The following is an 18,521-nucleotide window of genomic DNA, read 5'->3' on the forward strand; positions in this document are numbered from 1 at the left end:
ACAAAGTAAAGAAGCTTAATAAAGTATGCCCCAGCGCAGGATATGGGGGGGGTGTATTTTTTTCCCCAATTTTATTGAGAAATAATTGACATACCTTACTGTATAAGTTTAAGGAGTATATGCTATGATGGTTTGATTTACATAGGGGATAAACTTTAGTAAAATGAATTTTGGAGTGGCTCAGAGCAGTGAAGGGAACATGGTTTTTTTGGTGTTGTTATGTTCAGTTAGCCACCATATAGTACATCATTAGTTTTTGATGTAGTGTTCAGTGATTCATTAGTTGCATATAATACCCGGTGCTCATTTTTTCTTTTAGCTAGGAAACAAGAAAAAGCAATCCCTTGACCTGTTTTCAGTGAGTGCTCTAATCAGTGCAAAATCTTTTCTCAAATGGGAGGTGAAATTCTAGTGTCATTTGGAAATAGCTTGAGGCATGAAGATTCATAGGAAAATGAGTATCAAAATTGATTCATGGAAAAGCTAGAGGGCTATGCGCATAGTTAGTTTTGCTTTTTAAAAAATAATGTAATATAATTTGTTTATCATGAACGTCATTTTTTTAAGTTTAAAACTCCATGGTTTTTAGTATATCCACAGAGTTGTGCAACTATTACCACTTTCTAATTCTGGAACATTGTTGTCACCCCTAAAGAAACCCCATATACATAAGCAGTCACCACCACTTCTGCCCCTGGCAGCCACTTATCTATCTCTGTGGACTTTCCTGTTGTGCCTGATTTAGGTTTTAAATAGATGTTTGGATTGTAGGGCTGTAGTAATAAAACCGAAGTGAAGATAGCATACTGTACTGTCATAATGACCCAGGCGTAGAACAGATTTATGGCTTCTATTTAACAGTTTGTAAACAATTCATTGCAGTATGCTGGTATGAAATATATTAGGACATATATTGTTAACTGATACTTTTAAATTCTTAGCATGGTGTTTTGGGAGTATGGTATACTGCTAAATTGATTGGTTCTAGTATAATAGGGTAATGGTTAAAAACTAGCTTGTTAATGGTAACGATGACCCAAATGATGTTCTTTCATGCTTAACCTCAAAGATCAAGCTGAAAAGGTAATTAAAATCAGAAATGTTTTTCTGCTCTTAAGTCAAATGCCTGGTGAGTCAGTTTCAGCAGCTTAGCATCATTTGGGTCATCAGTATCAAGTAAAGTTGCATTGGGTTTGTACTTTTAGATTTGATTTGTAAATTTGTTTTGGTTTTATAGTTATATAAGCATATGGACTTTATATCTCACTTATATATCTTTACGTTACCTTTTAGTACAAATCTTTAAGTCCACTCTGTCAGGAAATAAGAATTTTTTCCCTTTAAAAAAAGGGTACATAACTAAGTTTAAACAATACTATTTCAGAAACCTACAAACCATGCTTTTTCTAGCTTAAAGTCAAGGCTATATCTTCTTTCTGTTAACCATGGTGTAGAATGTATTCCTTCATATCATAAATGCTTTGTGTAAAGATTCCAGATTTGATGTCAGTTAATGTTATGAGAAATACAACTTTTCTGATTGTATAGTGAATATTAGAGAATTGTTAGATCAGGCGAAAACTGAAATGGTCATTACGTACTGGAAAGCCCTAAGAAAGGATGCAGAGGATGACTTCAAGAGAATTCTTTCCGGGGCGCCTGGGTGGCTCAGTGGGTTAAGCCGCTGCCTTCGGCTCAGGTCATGATCTCAGGGTCCTGGGATCGAGCCCCGCATCGGGCTCTCTGCTCAGCAGGGAGCCTGCTTCCTCCTCTCTCTCTGTCTGCCTCTCTGCCTGCTTGTGATCTCTCTGTCAAATAAATAAATAAAACCTTTAAAAAAAAAAAAAAGAGAATTCTTTCCACTGATAAAACAGTGAAGTGCATTATGAATGTTGCTTGGTAAGTGGGTGTTGAAGGTTTTGAGCATGTGGTTGAGGTAATGAGGGAGACCTCATTGAAGGTCAGAGGGGCTAGAGAATTCAGTAAAAGAGTGGTAGTGAAGACCACGTTGATGTATTGGAATAGGCTAGCTGAAATGGTAGTAGTCCTTTACAGGAGTGCTATTTGGCACCTTTCCCAGTTTGGACCAGAGTTTTAAAATTTCCCGTGTGATAAATGTTTGTGGAGGCAATCTAGAAAGGTATCAACATTTGCAAAGGAGAAATAAAAAAGGGCAATCTGTAGTGTTCTTCACCTATACCTGGTGAGCCCCCTCCGATGCTGTTCTTCAGCATTCTGCTCCATAGCTATTTCCCCCTCATCTGTCACCTGTGTCTTTTGGCAAGATTGATGCCAACAACCTAGCAGATGTCAGGTGCTGAGCTACTGCAGCCTGACTGTCCTGCTTTCCAGGTGTCCTCTCCATTCACATAGTATGTGTGCTGGATAGCAGCAGTCACCACTGCTCATGATTGTGGCTTTGATTTTATTTCATGATTAAGGTGACCATGGAGTATTTATTTTATTGGTAGTTTATTTGAATAATCTTATAAATAACTTTAGTCCTGTATTTACAAAGTAATAGAGGTCTTAAGATGCCATTGAAATTTTGCAGGGACACTTCATATTATGGGGAAAGTATATGCTGAGTGGACATTATTCTTTGGGAATTTATAAAAATTTCCACATGAATCAGTCCCTCATGAATGTCAAGGGGTTGTTGTAGAATATATTTCTGTCTAATGTGCTCTTGTGAGATGCTTTAGGGTGGAGTCATTGTCTTGTATTTTTGTGGTTTAAATACTTGGTATTCTTTCATAAAACATACTTGCATTCTCTCTTAGTCTACAGGTAAAAGAATTTAAACTCCCTTTTTTTGGATGTGGTAATATTCAAATACTTTGCTTTTTAAAAATACAGATTGTTTATGGATTATCTGGACAGTTAGCCTGTGTGGAATAAAATGGAACAGCATGTAGTGGGAGGATGTCCATACCACATTGGACAATTCTGTGATGATCCTGTGTGGTATGTGCATGTGAGCCTAAAGGTCAGCTGTTCTTTCTTCAGATACACTGAAGAGATGGTACCCTGGCACCCTTGCCTGAGGCTTATTAGCAACTGTGAGCAGAAGCTTTCCAGCCACACATCAAGGCGCTTGATAACAATGGAAAAGGTGAAGAAATTTGAGGTAAATTATCCTAGTATTTTTTGGCTAAATTCTGGAAGAATCCATTTTTTGTTTAGTTTTCTTGTAATGGAGTTTGAAATTGTTAGTCCTTGATCTTTAAAAAGTTACCAAATTCAGGAAGGGGTAGAAGTTCAAGAGGTTTGCGGTATTTGGTGGAATTTAGAGGGTAGGAGTTGGTTATAAAAGTTGAATAGCAGTGGGGCGCCTGGGTGGCTCAGTGGGTTGGGCCTCTGCCTTCGGCTCAGGTCATGATCTCGGGGTCCTGGGATCGAGCCCCGCATCGGGCTCTCTGCTCAGCAGGGAGCCTGCTTTCTCCTCTCTCTCTGCCTACTTGTGATCTCTGACTGTCAAATAAATAAATAAAATCTTTAAAAAAAAAAAAAGTTGAATAGCAGAATGGAAATAGAAGTTGACCTTAAATTAACTTCTCATCTTTGCCACTAATGCAGTTTAAAACAAACAAACAAATAAACAAACAACACAATTAAACAACTCTTGTCTAATTAGCAATCTACTAGTTACCCATTTTTCTCCAAAAGCAAGACCTACTTGATTACAGACTATTCTGAAGAGAAAATGTCACTTTATATAATGGAAAAAGTAATTTGCTGTTAACTGTTAGGGCCCAACACATGTTCTCACCCCACTTTCTCTGATACACACACACAAACACACACACATTATTCTTCGGAAGAACAAAACATCTGTTATTTCATATCCAGATCAGAATTTATACGAATAATGCCTCATAATGGAACTTAATTAAATCTACAGAATGCTCCTTGGGCTGTACTTGTCTGGATTGACAACCACAGCTTTCCCAAAGTAAACTTCAGTGAGCTCCATCTTTGTTTTTGATCTCTAGGGTAAGCAGAAGTTTTGTCAGATTCATCTCCACATTTGATGTTTTTCATCTAATTCACAGCTCATGGATTGTTTCACAGTAATGAAGCCTAATATTTATTTAGTACTTTTTGAATATATTATTGTGTATTTCTTGTTTTTGTCCTTTTAATTTCATTTGCTACCTGTCTCTAACTTAGATCTTATCACCATATACCTGGTTTGTGCTAACATCTCCTAAATTCTCTCTTCCATTTTTCACACCTCTAGTTCTTAATTAAGTGACTCTTCCTAAAACACTGTATTCATTATGTTACTTCTTTTTTTTTTTTTAAAGATTTTTTATTTATTTATCTGACAGAGAGAAATCACAAGTAGGCAGAGAGGCAGGCAGAGAGAGAGGAGGAAGCAGGCTCCCTACTGAGCAAAGAGCCCGACGTGGGGCTCGATCCCAGGACCCTGAGATCATGACCTGAGCCGAAGGCAGCGGCTTAACCCACTGAGCCACCCAGGCGCCCCTCATTATGTTACTTCTTTATGCGAAAAGTTTAGTGACTCCTTTTCATTACCGAATGAGATTCAATGTAATATAAATGCTCTTCAGTAATCCAGCTCCAATATCAGGGCATTTCCAAAAGTTTAACCTATTTATTATGTATATAAATAGTTGGTTCATGCTCAATTAGGGGTGGTTGTGTAGGTGTTTATGTATTTATATACAGGTATATGTGATATAATTAACATAAGTGTCTGTCATTTTTAAAACAAGTTTATATTCAAATGATAGATATGCTTGGGCTGGCATCTTGTACTCATATCATAATTATTTTGTATATCCTTGAAATTTTAGATTTACATTTAAAGAAATATATTAATATTGAGCAGTTATTTTGCTGAATAGTAACACCTTGCTTTTCTTCAAATTGTGTTACTGGACTTTGGTGCTCACATTTTATAGCAGACATGTCATTTAATTGTTGTTTTTTGGAAATAAGAACCTATCCTGAGGATGATGAACTACTTAAATGTTGAAAACATTAAGAAGATCCAGAAATTCTAAAAGAGGGCTTCCCAAGTTGTTTGACACAATGACAGCCTTCTGCAGTGACAATTTTGAATGGACAACATTTATTTGTATATACAATAGAAGTCCTGTTAACTAATCTGCATTTCAAACTCAGTTGACTTACTAGTACTGACCATTTTTCTTCTAAAACACCAATACTAATGCCTATAACATGTTAGATACTTCCAGCTGGTGACTTGCTTGATCTCTACTATATCTGTACACTCTACCAACTGAATTGTCTGTTTGCCATGAATCAGTTGTGTTTGTTTTGTGAACTGTTATATTTGTTATGGTAATTAGGTAGTCTAACTAAATGCTAGTTAGACCAGGGAAATGTGAGTGTGAGAATAAAGTTGTCATTTCTAGAAAAGCTAAGTGGACTACTTCAGAAAGATAGGATCAAGTGAGTTGCAAAGAAAGACTCTTGGGCTGGGAATGGATGAGATGACAATAAAAGGTTGAAAAAAAGTTAGCCCAATCTAGGTTTCTCTACCCAGATTACTTTGTAAGAGTCTTTATGTTCTTGCATCATTTTACAGAAGCCAAAACCGAAAATCTTTGTAGGTCCTGATTCTATATCACAAGATTGATAAATGAGTATACAATTTTTTAAGTTAAGATGTTCAGTATATTTACAAAATGTTTTTATTTTTTCCTACTTTTACTGAGTTTTTCAGTTAACTAACTGTAGTATTAGTCTGTTTGGGCTGCTATTGCAGAATACCACAGGCTGAATGGCTTAAATAACAAGTTTATTTTCTTACAGTTGTGGAGAATGGAAGTCCAAGGTCAAGGTGCTAGCAAGTTTGGTTTCTGATGATACCTATCTTGCTGAATTGCAGACAGCCACCTTCTTGCTATGTCCTCTGTCAGTCCTGTTGGATTAGAGCCCCACCCTTATGATTTCATTTAACTTTAATCATCTCCTTTAAGGCTCAGTCTCCAAATATAGTCATGTTGGGGGTTAAGGCTTCAGTATATGAATTTGGGGGGGGGGACACAATTAAGTCCATACCAGTAACAATTACCAACATCTATCACAGTGAATAAGAGGCCTCTATTGCATGTTAAAGTATGCTTTTTTTCATGCTCTTCCAGTTAGTTACTTCTCATGTATATGTTTGTTTTTTAATATTTTGAGGGAAGTAAGGCATTTGATAATTTAAATTAGTAACACTGCAGCTCTTAGAAATCACAGCACTTAATGTAATCGTTTGAGTTAGTAATAACATTTATGTGCTGGGCATATGAGTAATACATGTAAAAAATAGAAATAGTACCTATAGATTTTATAGTTCTAAATATTGATATTAGAAAGTAAAATGAATGACATCAGCATTCTTTATTTTGTGGCCTTTATAAATAGTACCAGCACCAGCATATGATGTTTATGATGGCTTTGAAACACTGTTCCGAAGAAAATATAGAGAAAAGACTCTAATAATTGATGGGGCCACATAATGAACCAGTCATTTTTTTTTTTTTAAAGATTTTATTTATTTATTTGACAGAGAGAAATCACAAGTAGGCAGAGAGGCAGGCAGAGAGAGAGGAGGAAGCAGGCTCCCTGCCGAGCAGAAAGCCCGATGCGGGGCTTGAACCCAGGACCTGGGATCATGACCTGAGCCGAAGGCAGTGGCTTAACCCACTGAGCCACCCAGGTGCCCCTGAACCAGTCATTTCTTATTGGCAAAGTAGAGACCTGTTGTCATTTCTCCTTTTCTTTCCTTTAAGTTAATTTATGTAGGAAAATCTTTTTTTTTTCTAGTACTCTTTCCAGATTTATAATATTTCTATAGGCAGTCTATTTGATACTTGGAAGAAGAAATAAAGAATGATCTAAGGATGTTTCTGACAACTTTTCTTCTACATAAAAATGCTAACTAAGGACACTCACCTTAGTTTTTTTTTTTCTGTAATGAAAATCGGATTTTTTAAAAAATTAACATATAACGTATTATTAGCGCCAGGGGTACGGGTCTGTGAATCGTCAGGCTTACACACGTCACAGCACTCACCATAGCACATACCCTCCCCAATGTCCAAAACCCAAAAACCCTCTCCCTACCCCCCTCTCCCTGGCAACTTTCTGTTTTGTGAGATTAAGAGTCTCTAATGGTTTGTCTCCCTCTCAATCCGGTCTTGTTTCTTTTTTTCCTTCCCTACACCCCAAGCCCCCCACTTTGCCTCTCAAATTCCTCATATCAGGGAGATCATATGATAATTATCTTTCTTATTGACTTATTTCGCTCAGTATAATACTGTCTCGTTCCATCCATGTCGTTGGAAATGGCAAGATTTCATTTCTTTTGATGGCTGCATAGTATTCCATTAATATATATACCACATCTTCTTTATCCATTCATCTGTTGATGGACATCTAGGTTCTTTCCATAGTTTGGCTATTGGGGACATTGTTGCTATAAACATTCGGGTGCCCATGCCCCTTCGGATCACTACCTTTGTATCTTTAGGGTAAATACCTAATAGTGTGATTGCTGTCATAGGGTAGCTCTATTTTCAACTTTTTGAGGAATCTCCATGCTGTTTTCTAGAGTGGCTGCACCAGCTTGCATTCCCACCAACAGTGTAGGAGGGTTTCCCTTTATCCGCATCCTCACCAGCATCTGTCATTTCCTGACTTGTTAATTTTAGCCATTCTGATTGATATGAGGTGGTATCTCACTGTGGTTTTGATTGGTATTTACCTGATGCTGAGTGATGTGGAGCACTTTTTCGTGTGTCGTTTGGCCATCTGGATGTCTTCTTTGCAGAAATGTATGTTCATGTCCTGTGCCCATTTCTTGATTGGATTATCTGTTCTTTGGGTGTTGAGTTTGATAAATTCTTTATAGGTTTTGGATACTAGCCCTTTATCTGATATGTCATTTGCAAATATCTTCTCCCATTCTGTCAGTTGTCTTTGGTTTTGTTGACTGTTTCCTTTGCTGTGCAAAAGCTTTTGATCTTGATGAAGTCCCAATCGTTCATTCTTGCCCTTGTTTCCCTTGCCTTTGGAGATGTTCTTGGGAAGAAGTTGCTGCGGCCAAGGTCAAAGAGGTTGCTGCCTGTGTTCTCCTCAAGGATTTTGATGGATTCCTTTCTCATATTGAGGTCCTTCATCCATTTTGAGTCTGTTTTCGTGTGTGGTGTAAGGAAATGATCCAGTTTCATTCTTCTGCATGTGGCTGTCCAACTTTCCCAACACCATTTGTTGAAGACACTATCTTTTTTCCATTGGACATTCTTTCCTGCTTTGTCAAAGATTAGTTGACCATAGAGTTGAGGGTCTATTTCTGGGCTTTCTGTTCTGTTCCATTGGTCTATGTGTCTGTTTTTGTGCCAGTATCATACCGTCTTGATGATGACAGCTTTGTAATAGAGCTCAAAGTCTGAATTGTGATGCCACCAACTTTGGCTTTCTTTTTCAACATTCCTCTGGCTATTCGAGGTCTTTTTTGGTTCCATATAAATTTTAGGATTATTTGTTCCATTTCTTTGAGAAAAGTTGCTGGTATTTTGATAGCAATTGCATTAAATGTGCAGATTGCTTTAGGTAGCAAAGACATTTTTACAATATTTGTTCTTCCAATCCATGAGCATGAAACATTTTTCCATTTCTTTGTGTCTTCCTCTATTTCTTTCATGAGTACTTTATAGTTTTCTGAGTACAAATTCTTTGCCTCTTTGGTTAGGTTTATTCCTAGGTATCTTATGGTTTTGGGTGCAATTGTAAATGGGATCAACTCCCTAATTTCTCTTTATTCTGTCTTATTGGTGTATAGAAATGCATCTGATTCTCTGCATTGATTTTATATCCTGACACTTTACTGAATTCCTGTACAAGTTCTAGCAGATTTGGAGTTGGTGTCTTTTGGGTTTTCCACGTAAAGTATCATATCATCTGCAAAGAGTGATAGTTTGAACTCTTCTTTGCCAATTTGGATGCCTTAATTTCTTTTTGTTGTCTAATTGCTGAGGCTAGAACTTCTAGTACTATGTTGAATAGCAGTGGTGATAGTGGACAGCCCTGCCATGTTCCTGACCTTAGTGCTAAAGCTCTCAGTTTTTCTCCATTGAGAATGATATTTGCTGTGGGTTTTTCATAGATGGCTTTGATGATATTGATATTATGTACCTTCTATCCCTACACTGTGAAGAGTTTTGATCAGGAAGGGATGCTGTACTTTGTCAAATGCTTTTTCAGCATCTATGGAGAGTATCATATGATTCTTGTTCTTTCTTTTATTAATGTGTTGTATCACATTGATTGATTTGCGGATGTTGAACTAACCTTGCAGCCCTGGAATAAATCCCACTTGGTCGTGGTGAATAATCCTTTTAATGTACTTTTGGATCCTATTGGCTAGTATTTTGGTGAGAATTTTCGCATCTGTGTTCATCAAAGATATTGGTCTGTAATTCTCTTTTTTGATGGGGTCTTTGTCCAGTTTTGGGATCAAGGTAATGCTGGCCTCATAAAACGAGTTTGGAAATTTTCCTTCCATTTCTATCTTTTGGAACAGTTTCAGGAGAAAAGGAATTAATTCTTCTTTAAATGCTTGGTAGAATTCCCCTGGGAAGCCGTCTGGCCCTGGACTTTTGTTTGTTTGGAGATTTTTGATGACTGTTTCAATCTTCTTACTGGTTATGGGTCTGTTCAGGTTTTCTGTTTCTTCCTGGTTCAGTTGTCATAGTTTATATGTCTCTTGGAATGCATCCATTTCTTTCAGATTGTCAAATTTCTTGGCGTAGTGTTGCTCATGGTATGTTCTTATAATTGTGTGTATTTCTTTGGTGTTGGTTGTGATCTCTCCTCTTTCATTCATGATTTTATTTATTTGGGTCCTTTCTCTTTTCTTTTTGATAAGTCTGGCCAAGGGCTTATCAATCTTATTAATTCTTTCAAAGAACCAACTCCTAGTTTCATTGATTTGTTCTATTGTTTTTTTGGTTTCTATTTCATTGATTTCTGCTCTGATCTTTTTTTTTTTTTAAAGATTTTATTTATTTATTTGACAGAGAGAGATCACAAGTAGACAGAGAGGCAGGCAGAGAGAGAGAGAGAGAGGGAAGCAGGCTCCCTGCTGAGCAGAGAGCCCGATGCGGGACTAAATCCCAGGACCCTGAAATCATGACCTGAGCCGAAGGCAGCGGCTTAACCCACTGAGCCACCCAGGCACCCCTCTGCTCTGATCTTTATGATTTCTCTTCTCCTGCTGGGTTTAGGCTTTCTTTGTTGTTCTTTCTCCAGCTCCTTTAGGTGTAGGGTTAGGTTGTGTATTTGAGACCTTTCTTGCTTCTTAAAAAAGGCTTGTATCGCTATATATTTTCCTCTCATGACTGCCTTTGCTGTGTCCCACAGATTTTGAACCGTTGTGTTTTCATTATCATTTTTTTTTCCATGAATTTTTTCAATTCTTTAATTTCCTGGTTGACCCATTCATTCTTTAGTAGGATGCTGTTTAGCCTCCATGTATTTGGGTTTTTTCCAACTTTCCTCTTGTGATTGAGTTCTAGCTTCAGAGCATTGTGGTCTGAAAATATGCAGGGCATGATCCCAGTCTTTTGATAGTGGTTGATACCTGATTTGTGACCCAGGATGTGATCTATCCTGGAGAATGTTCCAAGTGCAGTAGAGAAGAATATGTATTCTGTTGCTTTGGGATGGAATGTTCTGAATATATATGTGATGTCATTCTGGTCCAGTGTGTCATTTAAGGCCTTTATTTCCTTGTTGATCTTTTGCTTGGATGACCTATCCATTTCAATGAGTGGAGTGTTAAGTTCCCCTACTATTGTATTATTGTCGATGTGTTTCTTTGATTTTGTTACTTTGTTTATATAATTGGCTGCTCCCATGTTAGGGGCATAGATATTTAAAATTGTTAGATCTTCTTGTTGGACAGACCCTATGAGTATGATAGAGTGTCCTTCCTCATCTCTTATTATAGTCTTTGGCTTAAAGTCTAATTGACCTGATGTAAGGATTGCCACTCCAGTTTTCTTTTGATGTCCACTAGCATGGTAAATTGTTTTCCACCCCCTCACTTTAAATCTGGACGTGTCTTTGGGTCTAAAATGAGTTTCTTGTAGACAGCATATTGATGGGTTTTGTTTTTTTATCCATTCTGATACCCTGTGTCTTTTGATTGGGGCATTTAGCCCATTTACATTCAGGGTAACTATTGAAAGATATGAATTTAGTGCCATTGTATTGCCTTTAAGGTGACTGTTACTGTATATTATCTCTGTTCCTTTCTGGTCTTCTACTTTTAGATTCTCTTTTTGCATAGAGAATCTCTTTCAATATTTCTATAGGGCTGGTTTGGTGTTTACAAATTCTTTTAGTTTTTGTTTGTCCTGAAAGCTTTTTTTTTTTTAAATTTTTAAATTTTTTTATTTTTTAAATTTCTTTTCAGTGTACGAGAATTCATTGTTTATGTACCACACCCAGTGTTCCATGCAATACGTGCCCTCTCGATACCCACCACCAGGCTCACCCAACCTCGCACCCCCCGCCCCTCCAAAACCCTCAGATTGTTTTTCAGAGTCCATAGTCTCTCATGGTTTGTCTCCCCCTCCAACTTCCCCCAACTCCCTTCTCCTCTCCATCTCCCCACGTCCTCTGTGTTATTTCTTATGCTCCACAAATAATTGAAACCATATGATAAATGACTCTCTCTGCTTGACTTATTTCACTCAGCATAATCTCTTCCAGTCCTGTCCTGTTGAAAGAAAAGTTGGGTATTCATCCTTTCTGATGGAGGCATAATACTCCATAATATATATGGACCACATCTTCCTTATCCATTCGTCTGTTGAAGGGCATCTTGGTTCTTTCCACAGTTTGGCGACCGTGGCCATTGTTGCTATGAACATTAGGGTACATATCGCCCTTCTTTTCACTACATCTGTATCTCTGGGTTAAATACCCAGCAGTACAATTGCAGGGTCCTAGCGAAGCTCTATTTTTAATTTCTTAAGGAATCTTCACACTGTTTTCCAAAGTGGCTATACCAACTTGCATTCCCACCAACAGTATAAGAGGGTTCTCCTTTCTCCACATCCTCTCCAACACACATTATTTACTGTCTTGTTAATTTTGGCCATTCTAACTAGTGTAAGGTGGTATCTCAATGTGGTTTTGATTTGAATCTCCCTGATGGCTAATGATGATGAACATTTTTTCATGTGTCTGTTAGCCATTTGTATGTTTTCATTGGAGAAGTGTCTGTTCATGTGTTCTGCCCATTTTTTGCCATGATTATCTGTTTTGTGTGTGTTGAGTTTGAGGAGTTCTTTATAGATCCTGGATATCAGCCTTTTGTCTGTACTGTCATTTGCGAATATCTTCTTCCAGTCCGTGGGTTGCCTCTTTGTTTTGTTGACTGTTTCCGTTGCTGTGCAGAAGCTTTTGATCTTGATGAAGTCCCAAAAATTCATTTCGCTTTTGTTTCTTTTGCCTTTGGTGTCCTGGAAGCTTTTTATTTCTCCTTCTACTTTCAGTGATAGCGTAGCTGGATATAGTATTCTTGGCTGCATGTTTTTCTTGTTTAGTGCTCTGAATATATCATGCCAGTTCTTTCTGGCCTGCCAGGGCTCTGTGGATAAGTCTGCTGCCAGTCTAATATTTTTACCATTGTATAGACTTCTTGTCCCGAGCTGCTTTAGGGATTTTCTCTTTGTCACTAAGACTTGTAACTTTTACTATTAGGTGACGGGGTGTGGACCCGTTTTTATTGATTTTGAGGGGGGTTCTTTGTGCCTCCTGGATTTTGATGCTTGTCCCCTTTGCCATATTAGGGAAATTCTCTATTATAATTTGTTCCAATTTACCTTTTGCTCTCCTCTCTTTTTCTTCTTTTTCTGGAATCCCAATTATTCTAATATTGTTTCATCTTATGGTATCACTTATCTGTTGAATTCTCCCCTTGTGGTCCAGTAGTTGTTTATCTCTCTTTTGCTCAGCCTCTTTATTCCCCGTCAGTTGGTCTTCTGTATCATGAATTTTCTCTTCTGCCTCATTTATCCTAGCAGTAAGAGCCTCCGTTTTTGATTGCACCTCATTAACAGCTTTTTTTATTTCAGCTTGGTTAGATTTTAGTTTTTTTATTTCTCCAGGAAGGGTTTTTATTTCTCTAGGCAGGGTTTCTTCATGCCTTTTTCGAGCCCAGCTAGCACCTTGAGAATCGTCATTCTGAGCTCTAGATCTGACATATTACCAGTATCCGTATTATTAGATCCCTTGCCTTTGGTACTACCTCTTGTTCTTTTTTTTTTTGTGGTGAGTTTTTCCGTCTTGTCATTTTATCCAGATACGAATATATGAACGAGAGAATAAAATACTAAAAGGGCTGCAAAAGGCTCCAGAAAAGTAAAAGTAAAAGGCCCCAGAAAAATGCACACTAACCAAATCAGAAGAGATCCCAAATCAGGGGGAGAAGAAAGTGGGTAAAAGAAGTATAACATATATATATATATATATATATATATAGTCTATATATTAGTATGGTGAATAGAACAGAACCATCCACTTGATTTTGTGTGTATTTTGGTCTCTTAGAAGAAAATACCTCCCAAATTTTTAAAGAAAGAAAAACATATATATATATAAATAAGGGTAAACCTGATGAAAGGATGGAATATGACTGTAAAGATGAAAATTTAAAAAAAATTCTAAAAAAGGAATTAATATAAGTTGGAAAAAGAAAGTGGAGAGAATTTACTTAGGCTGGAGACTAGAACAAAGCCTTTTGCTAGATTTAGGGTATATTTTGATCTATTAGAAGAAATTTTATCCCAAATATTTTCTAGAAGAAAAAACCCTGTATGTTTACAAAAAGTAAAGTTAGATACAATGAAGGATAAAATACGACTATAATAATGATGGTTTAGAAAGTTTTTTTTAGAAAGGTATTGTTAAGATAAACTAGTTAAAAAACATTAAAAGAGGAAAGAGAAAAAGTTAAAAAAATTAGAATAAGAAAAAAAATTTTTAAATTTAACTTTGCAAGACTAAAAAATCACGGGGAGAAAGCCGTGAATTCCATGCTTTGCTTTCCTTTCCTCTGGAATTCCGCTCTTCTCCTTGATCAGTGAGCTTGGTCTTGGCTGGATGTTCTTGTTGATCTTCTGGGAGAGGGGCCTGTTGCAGTGATTCTCAGATGTCTTTGCCCAAGGCAGAATTGTGTCGCCCTAGCCAGGGGCCGGGCTAAGTAATCTGCTTTGTTCGCTCTAGGAAGCTTTTGTTCCCTGAACACTCTCTGAGAGCTCTGGAGGATGGAAATGAAAATGGCGGCCTCCCAGTCTCTCGCCTGGAGGAGCCGAGAGCTGGGGGCCCCACTCCTCAGTGCACTCTTGGAAAAAGCGTTCAATCATTCCCGTCTCCCTGGTCTCCAGCTGCGCTCTGAGCTCACCCAGCCTGTGACCAACTGAGCATTTTTGTCTGTGGCGCACAGCCCCGTTTGGAGTCTCCAAACCCAGCAGATTCCTCCACTCTGCTCTTCCAGCAGATGAAGGTGGGTCTCCCCGGATCTGCCACTGGTGGGGTCCCTGCTCAAAGATTAGTGGTCTCACTGCGCTGCGGATCACAGTTTAAGGTAACACCAAGGTGAGAGCTCACTCCTTGGCTCCATCTCTGTAGCCGGCTTCCCTACTCTGATACCTGCGAGCTCTGCTATACTCAGACACCCCTGATCCTTCTGTGACCCTGTACGACCTGGGACCACACTGTCCCCACGAGGGCTTCACCCCCACTTAGCCTCTGGGGTGATGTCATTCAGTGGAGCAGACTTCTAAAAGTTCTGATTTTGTGCTCCACTGCTCTGCTGCTTGCCAGGAGCTGGCCCCTCCCGTTGTGGTCTGTCTTCCTATTGCTTCGGATTCACTTCTCCACAGGTCCTACCTTTCAGAAATTGGTCAGTTTTCTGTTTTTAGAATTGCTGTTCTTCTCTTCTATCTCCTGTTGGGTTTGTAGGTGTTCATAATGGTTTGATAACTGTCTAGCTGAACTTCTGCGAACTGATATCATCTCAGTCTGCTACTTCTCTGCCATCTTGACTCCTCCCTCACCTTAGATGTTCTTAAACCTAGAAAGGCAGTCTTAATTTTTATTTGTTTTTATTATTTTACTTTTGTCCTCTCAAATTGATTTAAAAAAGAAGGAAAAAGCCTAGTGCTCAAATAAGTTTTTTGTAACAACCTTCACTTTATAAGATCAAATTTCATCAGTGAGTTTTAAGTAGTATGCAGTGTACTATTACTGAAAATACTGTCATGTTAAATTAATCATGTTTGGTTTTGAATTAATTGTTCCATTTCTATCTTCTGTTTGTATGGAAAGGACTGTATGTAATTGCAGCAAGATCCTAGTCCTTTATAATTCAAGTGATGACATAAAATTGTCAAACAGTTCTGCTACATGTCTAACAAATTATTCTCAGCCTTGTTCAGCGTTGTTGACTTTGGCAGTGGGAAACTATTAATTGTAGATTTTTACACTCTTGTGTACTGTCTTTCTGCATTTTGGGTTTGTCACTTGCTAGGTTTAACTTCAGTATAACTTTTGGCCCACTTGATACATTGTTATAAAGTGTTCTCCCTCTCCCCTTTTAGAATATAAACTTACATGATAAATGAGAAAACTATCTAAAGAATGTAGGCATTTTATAAAATTTTGCATCTTTTCATTATTACCATAGTATTTAGACTTGCTTGTTGAACATAATTTTTGCTACCCATATTAAAGAAAACACCTGATCAGAGAAGCCATTATTCCCTGTTGATACAGTCTGAAAGAGAAGGGAATGCTTAATGCTACTTAATGTTTACAGAGCTTTCAGACCCATCTGATGATGTTATTTTGCTAATTTTAGAGACTAAGAAGTAGCTGAGTTGAGACTAAAACTCTTCTTTGTACTTGAAATTCTTTGACCTTTTTTAATGCATCATTAAAAAAGTTTCTGTTTTGGAATATGCCAAGGTTAAAAGGCAAATATTCTTGAGTGGCGTATTTCTAGTGTCTTTTAAAGATCATTTTTTTCTCATTATTAATGGCTCCATGGTAGAATGGGATTTGTTTTACCAGAATCCATTTTTCCTGTTGATATATGTAGTTGATGCTGCTGTATATAGTTGTGGTCACAGTGCATACTCCTATAAAACATTTTCCTCATATAAATTTCGTTGGAAAAAAAAATGCCAATTTCCAGAGTTGTCCAGATGGGCCAGATTATTACATTGTCAGTGAAAATCACCTAAAACAGTACTCTGTCTGCCTTTTCCAACAGTATTCTTGGACAGATAAAAGAGTATCCAAAGTAGCCATTTTTGAGACTTTCTTACATTAATATAGCTTTTAAAGTCTATTCTGTAGTATGTTTAAGTGTAAAAAAAGTATCTTAAGTTGCCATTGCACTAAATGGGCCGTCATGTGCCCTGTTTGTTTTGTGGCTTGTTTTCCTGATATGCTGTGATTTGAGAAGTACTGAAGTATAGGTAAGTTGAATTTTAGGTATTATATGGACACTAATGTAGACTACAGTTATATTATGTGAGCTAGTCAGTATAGTTCAGATGATTTAAATAATAGGGAGTATTGGGCAGTCATAGTGGCAGGTAATGAGAATTAATGTTAATTTTTAAAATTTTGGATTGAATGAAGAGTCCACTAACATGAAGCTGATGAATGCTTCATTAATCAGAATGTCCAAAACTGAGGGATTTGACTTATGGACCAGAAGATTTTAAAGCTCTGGAGAGAGAAAGAACCATTAACATGTTTTAAATGAGGAAGGGAGAGAAGAGACTCTAAGGTCTCTTTTTTAAGAAAATGACTTATGGATGACTTGAAGTAGAAGAAATTAGTCTTTGTGAAAAGAAGTTTACATGTTAGAATGACAGTAGTGCTGCTAGTCATGAACTGATGATTTGCTGACATAATGCTTGTGTCTATTTCGTTATGATTTATCTGTTCTCAGAATTAACGGTCACTTGTTTTGGCAGCTATCTGAATTAAAGGTGGTTCTCTCTGGCTGACCTTTCATTCTGAAATATTTTGTTTTTTGCCTATCTCATGCCAGGACAGTGAATATTTTCCTTTCGATTAGAGGTATGAAAGATTAGTGATTAAGTGCGAAGTATTTCAATCCTAGTGTGCCCAGTGGGAAGGAGACGCTGACTCATTTATCAGTGAGAAAAATAAGACCAGGTGATACTAAGTAAGAACATGATAATTAGATGTGAACTTTAATGGAGGTTGTAACATAGTACAGTATTCATTACCATCCAAATATGTATGTATGAGAGAGAGAAAGGCCAAGAAAGACTCTTTTAAAAAATTATTTCTAGGGGCGCCTGGGTGGCTCAGTGGGTTAAAGCCTCTGCCTTCGGCTCGGGTCATGGTCCCAGGGTCCTGGGATCGAGCCCCACGTCGGGCTCTCTGCTCAGCGGGGAGCCTGCTTCCTCCTCTCTCTCTCTGCCTGCCTCTCTGCCTACTTGTGATCTCTGTCTGTAAAATGAATAAATAAAATCTTAAAAAAAAATTATTTTTAATAGTAAGTCAGAAAGAAACTATTTGTGTTATCTATAAATTATGTTTTGGCTTGAGATCTTTGAAAAAGGCTTTTAAGAGTAGATAGAAGCCTGGGGATGCTGCATATCATGTTGAATGAGGTTTAAAGGATCACGTCATCTACTTGTCTCATGTTATCTTGTTCTGAATGGCTTGCTTTAGCTGTAATGTAATTGGTACTTCTCCTTGAATTTGAATCTTAAAGGATCATATTTTGACATTTTCTTTTATATATCTTCAACTAAATGATTTTTGCCAAACAAACTGGGTATTTTGTTCATACTGTCATGATGGTTTTAAATTATTGTTTCTGATGAACCAAGAAAAAGCAAATGTTCATCCCCTTCCTATTCTAGGAAGGTAGTCATTTAAGATACCCGGATTCTAGTATATATCTCTTATTTGCAGGAAAAATGCAGTTTTCTGAAGGTAGAGAGCATCTGTCATTATGCTCCAGCTGTAATGATCATATTTTGAAGCTATGATAGTAAAACAGTCTTTAATATACTCATGTCCTATTATAGAATCTTAAGAAGTCAGTTGCAAAATACAAGTTTGATCTGGGAGTCCCAAGGTATGAATGGTTTAGGGAAATAAGAAGTTTATTTATTTATATGGAGTCTCCATGATCCTCTGGAACTTCTTTTAAAATTCTTGAATGACAGATTTTCTACTTACTAATTTTTTTTTGTATTTTTATTTGTGATATGTTTAACTTAGAATTATCTTTCTAGTGTTTTTCAAATTCAAACATGAACATCGGTCTTCTTCTGCCTCGATGACCCACCAGGAATACAACCATGAGATTTTTAAACATACTGTTTTATGTTTGTTTGTTTGTTTTTGCCTAAAACAAATGTACAGGCTAATGAATAATTATAAAGTGAACATCTCTGTAGCTACCA

General features: G+C 37.3%; 1 protein-coding gene across 8 annotated transcripts in view; it reads left to right on the forward strand.

The window, feature by feature from the left end:
* Positions 1-18,521, forward strand: part of TRMT11 (tRNA methyltransferase 11 homolog) — a 66,425-nt gene that overhangs the window by 35,542 nt on the left and 12,362 nt on the right. For 7 of the 8 annotated variants that reach the window (XM_047733242.1, XM_047733244.1, XM_047733248.1 and 4 more), the window contains one exon: positions 3,010-3,130. In XM_047733242.1, coding sequence (XP_047589198.1) covers positions 3,010-3,130 — 121 coding nt within the window. Of the gene's footprint in view, positions 1-3,009; positions 3,131-14,444; positions 14,496-18,521 lie in introns of those variants that run through there. The other variant, XM_047733245.1, reaches the window with a different exon arrangement.

This window comes from Lutra lutra, chromosome 6 (genome assembly GCF_902655055.1).
Source record: "Lutra lutra chromosome 6, mLutLut1.2, whole genome shotgun sequence".
NCBI lineage: Eukaryota > Metazoa > Chordata > Mammalia > Carnivora > Mustelidae > Lutra > Lutra lutra.